The 19,360-nt window shown below is 37.1% G+C and overlaps 1 protein-coding gene across 3 annotated transcripts in view; it reads right to left on the bottom strand.

The window, feature by feature from the left end:
- Nucleotides 1-14,821: 14,821 nt before the first annotated feature.
- Nucleotides 14,822-19,360, bottom strand: part of LOC124184285 (LIM domain only protein 3-like) — a 104,511-nt gene continuing 99,972 nt past the window's right edge. For all 3 annotated transcript variants that reach the window (XM_046573828.1, XM_046573824.1, XM_046573827.1), the window contains exon 6: nucleotides 14,822-16,658. In XM_046573828.1, coding sequence (XP_046429784.1) covers nucleotides 16,503-16,658 — 156 coding nt within the window. In that variant the 3' untranslated portion in view covers nucleotides 14,822-16,502. The remainder of the gene's footprint in view (nucleotides 16,659-19,360) is intronic.

A 19,360-nucleotide genomic window follows, 5' to 3' on the forward strand; every position in this document is an offset into this window, starting at 1 on the left:
ACACAACGATATAGCATCCGGGAATCTTGTTCTCCTAAATTAAAAGTTCGTATTAAATTATGACTATTTTACGAGATTGAATTAATGATGAAATAGTCGTTGGATACACTTCTCAAACATTAACTGTAAACCTTATATTACAAGCGTGTGCCTTATTTGTGTCTTAAATTGATATTGTGATTGATGTAAGTAAAAAAAAAAGAAAATTTGTTCACGATACTGGATAAATTTGGAAAAAATGTATAAAAGTGAAAAATCAACTGAGCGCGATCTTCCAAATAATGTGAAACGCTCATCTCTTGATCGAACCTTTTTTGTTTCAAACCTAAGCAAACTTTTTAGAGGGTATAATGATGAAAAATGGGAAATTATTTTTTCTGAAACATCCTAAAATACATATTTGATTTCGAATCAACGCGAATTTAATTGATCGTAGTAAATTGTTTATCGTACGTACCTGTCTGCGTGTGGGTATGAAATTTTTTTTCACCCAGTCATTGTTCACTGGTTTTTTCTTTCGAGTTTCCCTCGCGTCCCTTGGCCGGAAATTTGGGGCTGAGATATGGCGCGTAGGTCACAAAACCAGACTCTCGCTCACTTTGGTCCAGTCAGCCGGAATTAACCATCATCGGGTTGCTATCAATCCTTGTTCCTCGGGGATAGATTATCTTCCGGTAATCACGAACCCTCATTAACAGCCAGATAGTGCTATAACAAGCTTGTCAGGCGGTAAAATCATCTGCGCTAACTATCGCGTCGAGTTTTCTCATTTGAAATGTAATTAACGCTGGCGATTTTGTTTTTTCGCAATTTTATACCGCGGATAATCAACTTTTCAACTTTGTGTTGAAAAAATCTAGCGAATACAATGTTTGTTTGACCAAGTTTTGTGCTAAGAAAGATAGGTGCAGCCTCGGACAATTTCCACCCTGAAAAAGTGTGTCGTAAAGAAAAGAGACTTGCGTCAACAACTGCGGATAATTGCCTCTCAAAACAGAGAGAAAGCTGCCGAGTAAACTAAAAGAAAAAAACTTGGAAGATTCGACATTTTTTTCAGGATTTCTGTTGGCAAAATATATTGAACGAGATTTAATTGTGTTCGCAATCCAATCCTTGAAATTTTCTCAATCATTTTGAATAATATTACATGACATTGATTTTGAGAACGTATTGTCTTAATAATTATCAGCATATAAGAAATCACGGAGTAAAAACAACGCAGCTTTTTTTTGTCGAATATCGACGCTTTTCAATATTTCTTTCGCTGATTGAAATTTACTCCAAATAACTACACAATTTCGGATTGAATTTTCTAGATAAAAATGAATACAATCAGGCAGATTGGTGAATAGTTTCTGTTTCTTTTATTCGCCTTCTTCCCATTGTTTTTCTTTTCTTTTACTTTTTCCACCGAAAATGCATGGAAACGAGATTCTTCCAGCACGTTTTAGAACGAATAGAATAGGGAAAAGGAATAAACGGTTAGGTTCAACTTTTATGCCAATTAAAGCAGACTGCGGAGGCATTCTCGGGTCGGGAGGCGAGTCGTAACCGTAAATTCTTAAACGAAATCGTCTTGTAAAACTAAAAGTTACCAACTTCGGTAACATTAGCTGTAACAATGCTTGTCGTTGTAACTTCTTACTGTTACGATCCTGCCTGCCGTCGTTTCTAGTGCTTGTCAGTCGGGGCAATTTCTTACCGTTAAAGTCACCGATGGGACCTCGCAAGAATTAACCTCACTGAAGGGGTTCAACCGCCGGAATAACCTGCCGTCAGAGATTAAGATTTCCGGCTTATTCCGAATTAATTCTCTTATACGAAGTGTTATTTGCTTTACTTTATTAAATTATTCTTCGTCTCCGGCTTATCTACGGAAAACTTTTATTTACCGCCATTATTTTTTGTCACGCGGTTGAACTAGTTGCGAAAAACTCTGTACAATTTTTGCAACAGATTATTGGGCAATTCAGGATACAGTTATTTTCTACAATGTAACAAAAATATGGTCAAAATTCTTCCAAGATTTTTTTGTTTTCCATGCTTTGTAATTAATTTGTATACCATTCCTCATCTTTGTGCGGTTCTTTGTTAATCCACTTTGTTTTTCACTGTTATTAATGTATTAACGAGGTCTCGCAGTTAATTGTAATAGTTGAAAAAATTTCTCGCAATTTTCATTTCAGATTTTTACTCAGTTGAAAATGCATTTTTTTGTTCTCAACCACAGCGCAAGAACATCATCAAAATGTTTGAAAAATATTCGCTTCGCTCTACTCAACGGCATAAATTTTTTCAAACCCTTGAAATAATTTATATAATCGTAACTCTGAAGTGAAAATAATGAAATTAACTCAGGATTGTTGAAAATCCGACTATCTAAGAATTCGTATTTTGGTAACTTTGGACTTACCTGATTTTTCTTCTCTTTTTCATGTAGATGCTAGGGTGTTTTAGAAAAAAAAAAAAAAATGGCCATTTTCCACGATGTTATCCCCTAAGAAGTTTGTTCAGGTTAAAGGTCTTGATAAACGTGAGCGTTCTACGTTATGTGGAAGATCACAGGCAGTTGATTCTTCAATTTTTTACAATTTTTTTTTTTAAATTCATGAAGAATCGGGAATACATTTTCTTTTACTGCTTACGTTAATCACGATATCAATTTACGTTATTAATTAACAGATACGTAGCAACGGCGAGGATAGTTCCCGAGGTGTGTGAGTAGTGGGATATCGATAGATCGTTGGTAACGGTATCTAGAAACGATACCAGATTATACGAAGGTATAGAAATTAGTCAAAAGCAACAAAAGACTGGGGATGGCGTCGCGGAGTTCCATTCAACTCGGTTGGCAATCGGAGTTGAATCGCTATCCGCAATTCCACAAATGGGGCGGTTTGAACCTGGGAACAAAAGATGTAATAATTCTGGGCCCTCCCCCCCCCCCCCCCTCTCCCCCCGCTTTGCGCAAAACCCCTTTGTTTGCAAAACAAACAAGAATCGTTTGCTCTTGAGTCAGGTTAAAAGCACGGAGCGGGGCTTTGGGGTGGAATTTTAATTACGCGAATAACAAGATGTTGAATTATATTACCTGATTTCGGAATTAATAATTGGCCCTTGCTCCCCCCCGGTTTTAGGTTCTTTTCTCGTTTCCGCGGTTTTCTTCCCGAATAAATTCCTCGCATACTTTACGAAGTTCTTCTTTGAGAATGCATGCATATGTAGCTAGAAATGCGGTTTATTTTATTTTTTTTTTTTCAAATAATGTTTCACCCGTAACATTCGGTTGCGAAGAAGGGCGATGGGACGAAAATCAACACTTATTCGCAGTTTTATCACGAGATAGTCGGACGTTGAATGTTTGTCGTTAACGATATGCTTGTAAGCTGAAATGTTTTCTCTGAAAATAGGTAAACAAAAGGTACTTAAATTATAAACCAAAGCTTGGATATTGATGTTTAATTTTACATCGCACAAGAATGATGAAAATTTCATTAAATTCATCGGAGTGGCTCTTTTTATTTACGTTATTATTCTCTACGATTCTACCGAGACACCATTTTTCTTATAACTTTTACATCGTTGAATATTTAATTTCACAACGTCGCACCGATATTGATTATGATCAAGATTCAGCAACATTGCTTTGACCGCCGAAAGAAAAACTGTTCCGATGACTAATTTGTGGAAAATAGTCTTGCGAATAAAATATTATAAGCCATCACGTTAAGTGAAATCGACTTAATCTGGAGTATATTTCGCCTAATCTGAAAGCGATTTGAAGTGAAATATCGATATCCAAGCTTTCGTTTGTGTTTGAAATATTTTGAAGAAATCATCGTAGCTTTCGAATATCGCAATTTGATATATTACACTCGAATGTGCGACCGTCTCTTCGTAAAACGAATAAAAAAACATGTGTAATATTTGCTTCGTCAACGTTGTTAAGAACAGCGCCAAAGGTGCAATAATAAAGCGAGGAACAGGCTGCAGCTAGCCAGATCGCATACTTGATTGATGAATATCTAGAGTTTTAATAATTCGGGGGATTTTAAAAGCGGCAGGTCCTTGACGGGACGCAGCGAAGCAGCATTGTAAACATTTTAATTAAAACCCTCGAAAGATATTTAATTTCGAATAATTAATGGTTGCGAACCCGAAATTCATTCATCGTCCAAACCACAAGCAACGCGACTGAAACCGGCGAGAGACCTGCACCCCGTCTATTATATTTAATTTTATTACAAGTCAACAGCCACACCGACAATAAGTCCCCTGATATTGCGTCATTCTTTTACGTCTAATTTCAATCTCTTCGTAACTCGCAGCAGCGGCTTTTAATCTGGAAAAATTCGACTCGGCTGTAAAGCAATTTTTAAAAATAATTTTAATATCTCACCTAGAAATCGTCGACTTGTGACGCGTCAACCTTCGGGTAAGATAGCACTTACCAAAGATCACTTTGCATATCGTGGGTGAAAATCGCGAAGCCATTCGTTTGAATAATTCAAACAAAACGTAGCGCTTCATCTCCGCGTATCTACATGCGGAACATTTTGACGGTTCTAAATTCATAAAACATGATACGCTTCGCCTCAAACCACCTCAGGTTCTTTCTTCTTTTTTATATGGCTTACCTTGTCCGTATACACAATATGTATAAAAAAAAAAAAAAAAAAAGAAGAAATCTAACGCATCATTCATGCCCTTAACTCAAGGGACGGAGCTCAGCTGTGAAGTGAACCTGAAAAATTTTCGTTCTTTCGTATGATATTTCATTCGAGGTGAAGTAACGTTTTTAATAAAGTATTTATGTACTTCGATCGTATTTCCTTATCTACGAGAAGGAATTTTTTTTGTGAACATGTCTCGTGTAAAGTTCGCACAACTTCACGTTATGCCAGTAAATTTCTTTGCGTTTGGAGGTATTCTTTTGGGAAAAGAAATGATTCATTTGAATTCAATAAACGGCGCTTGACATCGACAACGTAAAATATGTCGAACCGAGCTCAGAATGAAATAAGTCAAATATGTGAAGATTTCATTAGGGTGAACGGAGTTTGTTTTAAGTAGGTGAACAAACTTTTATTTGATCAAATGAAATTCACTCAATCGTGCTAACTAAATAACATTCAATTACATGCAATTAATAACACAGGCAGACTCGATCTATAATAAGATTAATTCATTTCAACAAAGCTCGAACAAGGAAATTCTTCTTCGAGAAGCAATCAAATTTTAGTCGTACTATGCATGAATTTTAATTTGAATTAGTGAAGCTTTTTCACCGTCTGCAATGATTGATTTTTCGTTGGGAAAATTTCTGAAATAAAAATTTTATCGATAGATCGAATTACACAAATTTCCTCACCATCGTTAAATTCTCAAGTACGAGGTATTTCAACTAGGATATACAATTAAAAATTCAATCATCTTCAGCACTCTTAGATCATGATTTTTTTTTTAAATCAACACAAGTTGGAACAAGTTTAGCTTTTATTTTCAAAGTACCACTCGAAGTTCTACAGTGTATTTCCTTTACACTTAACGAATAATCCTAGTACGAGTGGAAGCAGCGTCTCCAACAATCTAATAATACAAAACTTTGTAAAAATCGGCGAAAAAATATCATTCAACAATAAAAGTCGAATCGCATCGCAGTCCTGAAGCCAAAAATGGTACGTGGTTCAAAAGGAAGGGTTGAGGAGAAAAAAAAAAAGAAATTCTTTTCTACAACAGATGATATTTAATCCGAGTGAAATCGCAGCCGGAAAATATGTATAAATATTCTTTGACAATACGATCAGCGGTCTCGGCCAAGAGACAATGTGAACGAGTATTGAATAAAACCGAGTAACAATAAAGAGAATACGCGACGCGTCGCGGGTTTTGTGCGGGCAAAGGTGCGGGGGATGGAGGGGTGTAGGTGGTTTGGGGGATGAAAACAACCGTGGAATCAAATTAGGGCTGCCGGCGTTGCGGTGACGGGGAGAAGAGGGGAATTAGAAGGGCGGCGGGGGGGGGGGGGGGGGGAGGGGAGGAGCTGTAATTATATTTACAAGTGGCAGTTCTTGGAAACAAAAGCAGCCAAGATTGCTCAATTCATTCGAGGACTTATTGTGAATATTGTCAGATCTTTTGTCTCGTTGTCGGACGGAGTTTGGTTTCAAAATGAGCGCTCGACTCGATTTGCTGCCTCTCTTGTTTTCGGATCCGATTAAACCACTCGGGTTTTAACAGATTTTTAGGAACGCTTATATCATTCCCCTGCAAATCGACCAACTTTTGATACGTTGTTCGTTAAAACGATTTGTCTTAGCTGATACGTAGTAGTTTGAAAAAAGCATACAAACAATTGATGTAAGAGTCTGTATTTTAGATGTGAAATCTAGAATTTTTTTTAAATATGTTAACTTTTGTAAAGTATTAAATGAATTTCTGTCGGTTTCATGTATCATATATTATGTATATGTATACATATGTATCAGGGTGGTCATTGTTTGGGGATTGGAAAAATTTGAATTGAGACGAAAAAAAATCTGTGCAAAGTTTCAAGTCTCTACGTTAACTGGAACACGTGTCGCTAAGGTCTGAGAGTTCTAAACGTCAAATGCATGTCGTTTTTATAACCCATTATTTCGTGTTCTATGACTTTGGTATAAATTAAGAGACCGATTTGAAACTTGACAGAGTTTTTGCTTGTAATAATAGAAATATCTCGTGAAAATTTACAAATTTCATCATCATTTTATAATATATTTCTTTTTATATGCAACCTTAATAGCATTATTTTTATTAGGCTTATATATGAGGGAGAAATTTTTATAAAACTTTGATACTGTCAGGCTTTGTTTCTATCATTATAAGCAACAACTCTGCCAAGTTTCAAATCGGTCCCTCAATTTATACCAAAGTCGTACAAAACGAAATAACTATTTATAAAAACTACATGTATTTCACATTTAAAACTTTCGGAGCCTAGCGACATGTGTTCCAGTTGACGTAGAGGCTTGAAATTTTACACAGATTGTTTATTAATGATTTGGAACGGATCTGGGGGACGTCCCAACCATCATTTTTCCAACCCCCAAATAAGAACGACCCCGATACATATATAAAAGTGTATGTACAAAAACTAATCTCTGTTATACACACGGACGATATGTCAAAGCTAGCCTGTTTCTGTTTACATTACGTTCTAATGTTTCCAGAGCGACGGGTAACTGATTCTGGTTGAGCGCCTCGGTGCGTCAGTCGTGTCGAATATTTGAGAGAAGGAAGATGTAATGAACTATTGGTGAGTACGATCACAAGTTGATAAGCCATTACCTATCATTTCTTCAACGACTGCCTTCGAAACTATTATTTACCAAGAATTCATGAATATCATCATACATAGCATTAAAGTTCCAAACGAAAGTTTGGATGCCGGATGTTCAGAAAGTGACGTCACCCAAATTTTTTTTTCTCTTGACGTCATCGATCTATAGTAATCTCAAATCAGCTAGCCGGATTCCTCAGTCTGGAAACAACCGCGCAGTAGAGCGGACGGATGAGAATCGCGCTCCGCAAATTTCGAGTACCGGGTTCTCAACCTCCCGGATCCTGCGCTCGGGGTTCGATACCTGGTGAAAATCGACTTCCAGGACAAGCGCTGCGTTGTTTCTGCGCTCCGTTGATAATCATCCATTTCCGCATACCTTGTGATGATATATTTTTTAAATGTTTAATATTCGTTAACAACCGGCCGAACGTAGCGAGCGAATTACAATGCGGCTCATCAGCTTTTTGCGCTTATCGTTACTGCGCCTAACTGCTGATACGAGACATAATGCAGGTTAATTCGGCAAATTTTGTAATGCCAAATATTTTATTTCCGCATTGCCCGCGGATAAAAAGTATAGCGTAGTACTTATTTGCTGTCAAAAATGTAAAATATGTATTGTAGAAGGTGTTTAAAAATTTTATTTTACTCAAAAGAATGAAGTGAGATTTTTCTTTAACCGCTCGAACGACATTTATACCGCGATACATTATTTCATTTTCATATTCTGATAACAACCAGTTCCAGCCCTCCTTATAATCGATTGAAAACTTGTAGCGAATGGAATTGACTGATTTACAATTTCTAAACGCAGACTCGTATTATTCACACGTAAAAGCAGCTGAATTGCGGCTGTGACGAAATGAAAGAAAATGAAAAGAAAAAATTTCTACCGTTTCAGACACACTTAAGGCTTCTGTTTGCTTGCGGAGAAACCTTACGACGGTCTGTATTGTACGGCAAAATGTCTTTGACTCAGCAACGGTGTTTGTTAATTTGAGTTACGCGATCCTTATTCAAGCTCAAATGCAAAAGATGGATGTAAGAATTTCACGTCATCGAAATTCAGGCTTATCGTCAGCGCGTGTTCAGCTTGCATCGAGAACAGTGGATATATAGTTCGTCTTTCGTTTATTTGTATGTGAAAAAAAAAAATTTGTGATCAATGAAGTGGAAGATGAAGAAAATCCGATGTTTTGAATAAATTACGGGATTCGAGGATAAATGGTCAGAAAAATGTCGAATCGAAGACGAATAAAAATCAGATTTTCTAATCATTCATTACAAAATTGCAAGAAAATTTTATCGAGTTGAATGCAATGGAAATGGGGCCTGCTTGATAAGGAAATAATTTGCAAAGTCCGCGAATTTCAGTTAGCAAAACTAGTTTTTTTTATACATTTTATTTATAATATTATGTAAATGTCAAACGTGTAATTTATCAGCGCAAAATTGTTATTCTCAGCAAAAAGCTATCTCCGTTAATTTTTAGAGAATTTGTTCACCTACAATCTGAGTTATAATTAATCAAAATTGGTGAAACGATATGTGTGATTTTTTTTTCAAAATTATATCATTATTTCGACTTTGAAATTAGCGGTTTTCAATTTTTTCTTTCAACGTATCGTTTTACCGAAACTGAACTCGAAATCTTTGTTTCGTCATATTTTTATCTGTACAGAATTTTCCCCGAAATATTTAACCATCTAGCCATAGAAGAATCCAATATCTTCGTCATTGGAAAGTTTCATTTTCAATAAGTAAAACCAGTTACCGTTTTCTGGGATTGAATACATGAAAAGGATCGCATATCCGCAGGTAAAAATACAAATACAGTGAGCAACTTCAGACGGATGACGAATCCGACTGAGCCGTCGGATAAGAATAAAAATCATAGCAACCTAAGAAGAAGAAAAACGAGAGAAATAAAGGAGGAGAAGGAAAAGAAAAAACACGACTTTCCGCTCTCGTCGCAGTGGATTCTGACAAATAAAGTGAAATTGAAATATTTGAAATTTCGCGTCAAAGAAGTGGACCTCGCGTTGTCCGACGGACAGTGCGCGTTATTCATGGTGGATAAACATCTGGCGTTGCGAAATTGGCGAAAGCTTGATAATCGGGCTCCTCGACCGGCTTTGAGCCTGAAAACATGCACTCGCGAATCGGTGGATCCTTATCGAATCGCGTAAACGTTGCCACGATTTTCTCCGAGTCCTCCGAGGCACCGATCCGAGCTCGAATCCTTCGGTCATAGTTGACAACACTTGTTCACCTTGCGCCGTACCTGAAATGCGAATTGGAACGTGTCTATGGCGTTTCTGCAGAATCCTCTACGAGAGTGCTGCTGGGCACAAAGCCGGACAAAGTGAAATGAAAGATAGTTGGCATGCTTTTGAATCGTCTTTGGATATGTCGCGTCGCGTATGCCTGCATATCTTGGCTACTTCGCGCCGATGCTTACATACGTCCGTATACGTATGTACGTATACTCGAGAATATCCTCAAAAGTCCCTCCTTCAAGGGTGGATAGCCAGCCGGCAAGATTTCGAGACACAGAAATTGCCGTTCGAGCCGGGCGATTCTTGGACGTGAAAATAAATCGGGATATTCGTTTCTTTTTGGAGAATTTTATTTGCCAGATATTGTTTACGTCGTGAAATTTTTTTTTCGACTTCGACGATATTCAAACGCCTTGAAATCAGATATTTTTCAATTATATTCAGAGGATTTGGGATGGGACGGAAAATAATCACATAACGAGACGTAGGATGGTTGATCGTATTTCTGAAAAGTTTTTGCAGTAAGTAATTATCAAACTTCTTCCGAGTGTTGTCGATAATTGCACCGATCGCAAGATAATTTTACACAAGTTTTAAACAGAATCTCAGAATCGCTAAGCATATTTTCAAACGAGTAAAAATCACAGTCTTAATATATTCTCGCAGAGATGCCTGTTTGAAATTTTTCCACTTTAAACACAATTACGTCGGTATTTTTTATTTATTTTTTTTTATTTTTCACTATTACCCTATACCGTAGATCTAAAGAGTGGCGTTTTTAATTAGCGTGATTTAAAATTGCCGGAGGGAGTTTTTGTCAACGTGTTTTGTCCCGCGTATAATTTCGTCGTGCTTGGGAGAGCGATAAAAGTTTTTAGCATTGAGTCGTGATTTGAAACTTTTTGTTGGCAATTTAACGTTTAATTTTAAACACACTTTTTGTTCCATGCTTATTTTCGTTTTATTTATTTGCTTATTATTTATTTTTCAATTCGTTTCACGTTATTCGATAGCTTGCGCCAAGACCAAATAAAAGAAGAACAAACAAAAACGGAGGGGGGGGGGCGAGAGAGATAGAGAGAGAGAGAGAGAGAGAGAGAGAGAGAGAGAAATTACGCAGTAATCCGGTCATGAATATTCATTGGGATTGCTTACAGATTGTACGATAGATTGAAATTTTTGTTCGTCAGCATGATAAGTCCGAGTATGTAGGCTATTTTTGACACGAGATGATAAAATGACGAAACGAATGGCAAAGTTAAATTTCCAACTGGAATTTTCGTCGTTTCTTAAACGGAAGAAGGAAAATGGCGTAATTTTTCTCGCGAGCGAAGTGACGAGGCGTAAGAAAAATAGGATTGAAATACACATCTATATACCGTTAGTATTAATTATCGTTGGCACTCCTCGCGCCTCGATCCGCACACCTTGAAATAAGCTCGCGCGCCTTCGCTTACTTACTTACTTACTTACTTAGCGTAATAAAAAGCTTATAGCAAGCACTTAGCTTAACTCGGAGGGTGTGGATTAAGCTTAACCCGTTTAAGAAGAAGGCTGCTGCAGGAACAACGGATTTCAAACTTTATTTTCATATTATACAATTTTTCTCATCCCCCGGAAACCGCGACTTGTGGAATTTTCTAATTAACAAGGAAATTTTCTCTCCCAGTTTTATATTACATCCCGTATACACAGCTCGTATTTTCCTTTAACAAGACATTTAACCTGCGATCCATCCCTCGATGCGTCTCAATTATTCTTAAACTTCACCCTCAAATTCTTCCACGTTTATCGGTATGCTTGTCTTCTTCTTATTTAAACATGTATAGGAATAAATAAAAGCTTTTCAAGGTTCGTTCGATAATCTTATCCAAAAACAATTCTTCGGCAGATATATAAAAAAAAATAACATCTCTACACCCGTGAATTCTCCAATTACTTTTTCTGCAATGTCTGTCTCGTTTCGAGGACAATATTTTTCTCACTTTTATTTTTATCTACAGCAAAACAATCGTATAAATATCATAATTTTTCACTTTCTTACGATTACTCAAAGTTTCACCGAGTTTCATCACTTTTTCGTTATAATTATATCGCTCGATAGCCGGATCACTTCGATTAAATGAAAATTCGAGAAAGGTTCAAAATTTCGTTTCGTTATTTGTCCTCATTTTTTTTTTTTTTTTTTTTCTCGTTGCCAGCACATAATTACGCCCAAGCAGGCGAAAGAATTTCCTTAATTTTTCGCAATAACCAACCGACTGAGTGACCGACTGGCTGAGTTCTCGTAATGAAGCGACGAGCGTAAGAAACCTTTGTTGCTTTAACGATCATTTTACGCCCGCTTCAATCACACTTTCTCCTCAAGGCTCGAGGTGCTTTATTCCCTACTCACATTGCAACGCCCCGTAACGGGAATGCGGCAAGGAAAAGGGGGTCGGAGAGGGTGAAAAAAGTGAGAACAAACAGTGCGGGGCGAGTTATGAAAAGGGGCGGGGGTAGGAAAAGTACATAAGCGTCTCGATAAGAGTTATGAAAATGAAACGAGAAAAAATTCTCCAACTTTCAAAACCATTTCGCGTTATAACAGCCGGCGCACATATTATACATATATATATATATATCCGCGAATATAACCTTTATTTATAATGTTTCGCATTTTTATTTAATTTCTCCCAACTCGTCACCACCAGAGACACGCATCAGGCTTTCGGATATTATTTCAGTCGGCGCATATTTCAGGAAATTAATTTTATGAAAACAATTTTCACTTTTTCAATTAATTACGTCTGTGTGTGCTTTTTTCACATTCTCCGTTTCACATTTTATTTCTCGTTCTGCCTCTCTCCAACACCAGACCATTGTCCATTCTCTCGGTAATTCAACCTTCTCACCATTCTCGACGCGTTCTCTTCTCTCCCAGGTTCAAAGTTTTTAATAATACTGTACTTATTCTACCGTATGAAAGGAGCAATATTATCACTACATCGATGTTGTGTAGTCTGTGTGCGTTTTTTCTTCTTCTTTAACTTGGCTAATTAACGTTACGCTCATTGAGAAAAATTTCATTTGTTACGGTAACTAGAAAAATTCAGTTAAACAGGTATCGTTGAAAAAACTGTTTAAATATTGTTGGAATTACGAAATACGAGGTACACGTAATCATTTTGCGTTATCGTCGATCCTTTTTTGATAATCGCAACGCAAAATCAGTTTGTTCTACTTTTTCAGTTAAACAAGGCTTTAACGTCAATTTATTCTTGCACAAGCATTAAATTTTCGCAGCAGCTGCAAGAAAATAAAGTAACAGTGATCCTAACGAGAAAGAATAGTAACATATACTAGACTTTCCGGTAACAGCTAGAAAACTAATTTTCATTAATTAAAAAAGGTAAAAAATGAAAATAGTCGAGGACTGATCGGTAACCGGAAATAAAAATTTCTCTCAGTGCCGTATTCTCCTAATTTTTCATAGATAGTAACTTTCGATATCTTAGTTGATTTAATCTATTGATTTAATCATATTTTTTCGAGGCCAGATTTTTGACTTTAACAAATTTTTATCATACACGGACGCGATCGATTCGATCGCAATTTAAATTTTGTTTCACAGACCGGAGTAAAATTATGAATACCCGTAGATTGATTTCAAAATAATTTTCACGTAACTTCGAAAAAGCTCTCGCGAATCTATTTTCTCTTCCGAATAAAAAAATATCCTCGACATTGTCTCCTCCTCGTCCGTGGAAGGAATTCGTCACATATTCCCGGGTTGTTGGAAGTTCGCATCGCAAACACTCGACTCCTCGTTTTGTATAAACACGGAGCTGAAGGTTTGAGAAGCGTGGTAATTGGGGAGCAATTATGCGTTTATTATTATACACGCGAGGGAAGGTGAGGCGATGGTTGAGACCTGGGCGAGGCTAATCGGACTCATAAATAACACTCCGCGTTCACATCTGCAATCCCGACGTCTAATTGCCGATCGAGGAGTAATTGTACAAGTCCCTTGTAATCGGGGTGGAAAAACGAAACGAGACTGTATAACGATAAGGGTCGGAGGTTTCACGTCAAAATTCATCACGTGTACACAGCGAATAGGCGTAGAGGATTCCGGTGACTCGTCCGATCTGCATTATCATAAATTTGCAATATCCAGCGAAAATTCTCGATCAGTTCGTGCGCGCGGGTTAGATTGCTTCGCGAGTCAGTTTTACTCTCGGAGTAACAGTGCCGACGGTGTTGGAAAAGGGTGGCGAGAAAGGGGGTGGAGGTGGTGGTGGTGGGGGGGGAGGAACGCCTGCAGTTTCCAGTATTCGCGCCCCAATAGAGTTGAATTTCGCCCTTCTGAATACACAATGCGATTTATTCGAATCGTGGCGTATAAAACACAAAGGACCCCCTATGATTGGTAAATTATTGAGGAAGGCCAGATTTTGTTGGCCAATCACGTACGCTGCCGATTTAATATTTTAAAGGAAATTTTGAGAAATGGCCATTTCTCAATTCGCCCACGCTCCGAGTTTCTGCTTCGCAACGTATTCTTCCTCGATGTTGGATCATCGCCGGATGATTCTTGTTTTCATTATTACAACTATTTCTCTTTTTCAGGTTGCCGAAGGAAAAAGGTTGTATTTTACGAAATGAACTGTTTTTTTTTCCAGATTTCGTTGTTTACCGTTCAACGGTTTACTATTTGAAGAAATATTTATTTCACTCGCGTTTCGTTGAATCGATTTTACTACGTTGACTTCTTCTCGAAATTCGAAAAACAAAATTTAGCTGATAGCAGTGCATAACTTGGAAGAAATTAACCAGAAATTAAGAAAAAAAATATTTGCAGCGTTTAGAATTGATTACAAGTTATTTGTTCTTACGTTTCTCAAAGTTTCTAGAAAACGTTGCAAATTTTTTATAATCCTCGTCTATTTTTTACGTACGACTTATTGGAAAGGGAAAAATACTCATGTAGGATTTAGGTATACATCTGATTACAAAATTGCGGGTTGAATGAATGAAGTATATACACAACAGCTTTAATGTTCAACTTATAACGTCGAAATAGTAATTCATTTTTATTAATATTCGTTCTATGTAAATAAATAATGAAAGAAATTTACAAAACGAACTATACGCATATACACTATTATATATATATGTATATGTATATGTATATTACATATTACATTTTACATTTTATTTCCGTTACGTATTTGTTATTTATTATTCAATCAATACTATCATCATATTATTTTTTATTTCTTTGAAAGATCTTATATGTTCCACTTATTACCGATCGCGTTATATTACACAAATATTTATACATGTATATTTATGCGGTAATTCGATTTTTTATACATACATGAATGCTCATTTTGAAATATTATTATGCAAGTAATGTACACACTCATATATAAATTACACGACGAAATATATCAATCGACGTTATAATATATAGGTATTTACTTATCCATTTCATTGATTCGTTATATTAAAAATCAGCGAATTGATTAAATATGACTTCATATAATACGAACGATTCCTCGATTTCTCGTTTACGATATCATCATGCGTGAAAATTGCGATAATTTTCTAAATTAGGAACATTCACGTGTACTCAATTAACGCACGTCTGGTTAATGACAATAACGATCGTTCGAAACAAGCAGAGGAATAGAATACTTGTGTGAATAATTAATTTGAAAAATCAAGGCTTTCGCAGAAGCTAGCCAGCAATTATGCAACTGAATATCATCTTTCGATAGCACAGAGCGAGCGAGTCGGGCAAGCAATTTATTCTGGAAAACGTACGGTTCGGTGCAGCGAGCCGGGGAGGAAAATAAAACATCCCCATTTACGATAAAAGTGTTCAAACTTTCGACATAACTCAGGTTCGTTATCTGACTAACAAATAAGGCAAACGAAAGTTTTACGCATCAATCACGGCTCGCGGAGATTCAAAGTTGAAACAATGCTAAGTCACCCCTAACGTATGACTCTCTGGGGCTCACCTAGCCCATCCGCAACCTGCACCAACGAATAAATCCCATTTCCTGTCGCGCTGTTTCTTTCCGAAACCAAAGACTTAACCCCTTCAGATTTCGCATTTATTCCTACCATTCTTACGCTCACCAATTTTTCAAACCAAAACACTTTTGCTGACTTATTTTTTCGCGACATTTATCTAGTCACCGCGAATTGAAATCAGATCAATTTCGAATATCATTGCAATGATTATTTATCGTGGTAAAAATTTTGTTATTTTACCGAAATTGTCAGAGTTTCAGAATAAACTTGAATCTTCGAGGCTGCAATTTTTCTTTCAGAAACTAATAACAACGAGACAACGACAACGATAATGCACCACATAAATATCGACATCTCCATATTTTTTATTTCTAATTCGTCTAATGAGCACCTAAATCCTTTCTTTAAAAAATTTATTGGGTCAAACAATGCCCGGAGAATTTATTAATTCGAGTCTGTAACGTAAGTGCGTCGTAAGGATTGACAAGAAACTTGACTTACGCGAGACAAAAAAATTTTACTAATGAATCAAAACTGTGTCGTGTAGTTACGAATATTTTGAAATAAAAATGTAACGATAAAACAAAGAATGAAACTAAATCAACACCGATATTAAAATTTCCTGACATTACGCAGGTGGTACAGTAACTAAATTCATCTACGCGCAGGTGATATTTTTCCTATTCACCGTTTACCGCACGAATGAATTTCACGTGCGCGACGACGTGCGAGAAATTTCCCACCGTCTTTGGTAATAATTTTAATTAATCGATTATTTTAGTTTTATTTGGCCGTCGTTTCTTGCACGCGATATAAGCATCGAGACCGACAGAATTCGATCGATATTTCGAGCTCCTTGCCTATTTTGATTGTCATTTTCCGTCGTACTGCGGCGGGGCGTTGATCCCGTTCAAACTGTTCATCTGATTCAAAGCGCTGTGAGAGGTCGTCGGGGGTGCCGGATATCCGTTATGGTTGTGGCCGACATCCCCGTTTGTCTGCCTTTGCGCAGATACGGTCGGACATCCCTGAAACGAGACGGAAAAAAGGGTGGGTCAATATTGATATTCCCAAGCCTGTGCGACGAGTGAAATAACATATTAATTAATTAACAACGAAGAGTACGCGTATGTATAAGACGGGAATCAAGATTGTCGCCAGTTTATGCCGTTGACGAAATCTTGAGACCCCGAACGGTAATTGAGGTGGTCAATTTTTGCTGATTCGCATTTGAACGATTTGTTAATTTTCAGTTGATATTTACCTGTTTGACGACGATTGTTGTAGTCAATGAAAGAATAACGTACAGATTCGGTGAAAAATTGACGGCAGGCAGAATTGGCGTGGATTCAATGAAATTTTATTGTTTACGTAAATCGGGTATCGGAGATTTTTTAATGCGAGTACGTGTAGAGACAGCCTTGTAGAAATTGAGTTCAAAAAAAAGAAAAAAACGATGCGTCGATTAGTTGATCCGAAAAAATCGTCGATCGTCTGGCACGTTTCTTACAAAGTCTACAATGGTTTCTTTGCACGTATGAATGCGATCGATTTTCGAGGACGTTGCTATTCGTTCAGGAGAGATAAAGGCGTTCAAGTCTTACCCGGTGTAACGGACATCTGCATATTGATCGTTGCGATTATGGTTGTAAAGGATTTTCTCAATTTTGAGAGTATTTAAAAAGCATTGTAATGATATTGGAATATTTCATTCATTTTCATCGAAATCGCTTGCGCATTTCATGCCGTCTTTTCAATGTTTCAAAATGATCGATTGTCTTCATTAATATTGCGACTACGTACATTTAATTATTTTTCTCTACAATTATAACCGCAGTATTATAATAATTACATCTCTTTTTGGAATTCTGTTGAGTCTCTTGGAATCGGGATTGCAATATTTGTAGAATAATCAAATAAAAAATGATCAAAAAACTTACCAAGTTCGTCTAATCTAATAATTCTTTTCATTGTAATCTGATTATTTCTTTTCAACCTTCTATTTACCAAGCAGGAAAGAAAAATCGTTGTCAGTCTAGCGATAAATTCCAAAATATGGTTTCCGTCTATCAATATTCTATCGATTTCCATCATATCCTTTGGTTACTTTTCAGCATTTTAGGTGAATCCTCAGACTCTATTAAATTCGTTAATGACCAAAAGTCGCTTAGAAAATTTTCAAACGTTTCAATTCGTTTCATTTCCAAGCGACTGGCTTTTTGCGAATAAAAAGAAACACCCAAGGTAAAAAAAGAAAAGAAAAAAAACGTGAAGGTAAATTCGCATTCGAGTAAACTCGCTGATATTTTATTCATTGGTATTAGAATCCGAGCCCCCGGTCCTCGCACTGTTCGTCCCCCTCAACTTCCGTTCTTATCCCAATAACCGCCCCTGTAACAGGATGGAAATATTCCCGAAACTGTTGCCCGGGTTCAGTCGGCGAAAGTAAGTTGGCCGGTTCTGTTCCCGGCTCTCGCATGTACGCGAGTTTCGAATTACGGTAGGTGCAGCTAGGCCGCCTAACGAATTCGGCTATTCCCGATTCAACCCCTTCGGAAACAAAGCGAAAGCTCCGGGAACTCGTTGTGTCTAAACTGAACTCGGTTGTAAGTTAAGAGCTGCTGCTGCTGCTGGCTGAGAGCCGAGCGGAGCAGAACGAAACACCCGCCGATCCTGCCCTCGAAGGTATATTTATGTGCCGCGAGATCCTTCGGAGGCGGGGAAAGCCGATGAAAACTTGGAACTTTCGACGGAAGCTCGACGGGCTTTCGTGCCATTCTTATTGGCACTTAGCATTCCGTCGCACCGTCGGGGTGTTAAATTGTGCATATTGCTCAGCCGGTGGATCCGTTTCGAATCGGATTGCAGGCAGATTCTCGGATGCAGGAAATGGGGGCGGGGTTGAAGTTCCGAAAGCGCTAAATTTCGAATTTTATCATGGCGAAACTTAAAGTACAGAAATCGAACTTTGACGAAACGGCAAAAATTTCAACGGCCCGAAAGCCGACGCTCAAAGTTCCGAAAGGGCGAAATTTCGAAAGGACTAAATGCCGAAAGATCGTAACTCGGACAAGTCAAAGTTCCGAAAGTACGAAAGTGAGAAAATTTTTTGTTCTGTAAATTTCTGGCTTGGTGAAATTTCATCGCTTTGATCTTTTTTTTTGTTTTGGATTGTCGAAATTTTGTTGATTTCTAAAAGCTTGATTTCGTTACTGCAAGTTTTGCCAGAAAATAATTTATGATCAGGCACTTTCGGTACTTTTCAAATTCGAAACTTCAACCCCGCCATATGGTTACAACTATATTTGTTAAGTAGATCAATTTGAGAGAATATTTTTTTGTAACCCTAATATGTACCTACGTGAAGTTTTGAAGACTTGAGTAAAATTTTAATCTATTAATATAATAAATTAATATAGTAGCAAGTGGACGAAACCTTGAAACTAGTCCAATACGTATAATATTCCAATTTGTTCAGGAAAGGGTTATGAATTTTCTCGAAATGATATCATTCTTTTACGTGGAAAAATTTTTTCAGATTGAAAGTTAAATTGCTCGATTTAAGAAGTATTGGACGAATAATCCGGTTCTGTATTATATACTCTTCTCGCAAAAATTAAGGGAACAAGAGTATATTCTGAAAACTGATATTTTTGGTTATAAAACTCAAAATTTATGATGAATTTTTTCTTCATCAATTTCAAACAATTTCTAAATACAGTTTAAAAAG

The sequence above is a fragment of the Neodiprion fabricii genome, chromosome 6, assembly GCF_021155785.1.
Source record: "Neodiprion fabricii isolate iyNeoFabr1 chromosome 6, iyNeoFabr1.1, whole genome shotgun sequence".
NCBI classification, from domain to species: Eukaryota; Metazoa; Arthropoda; class Insecta; order Hymenoptera; family Diprionidae; genus Neodiprion; species Neodiprion fabricii.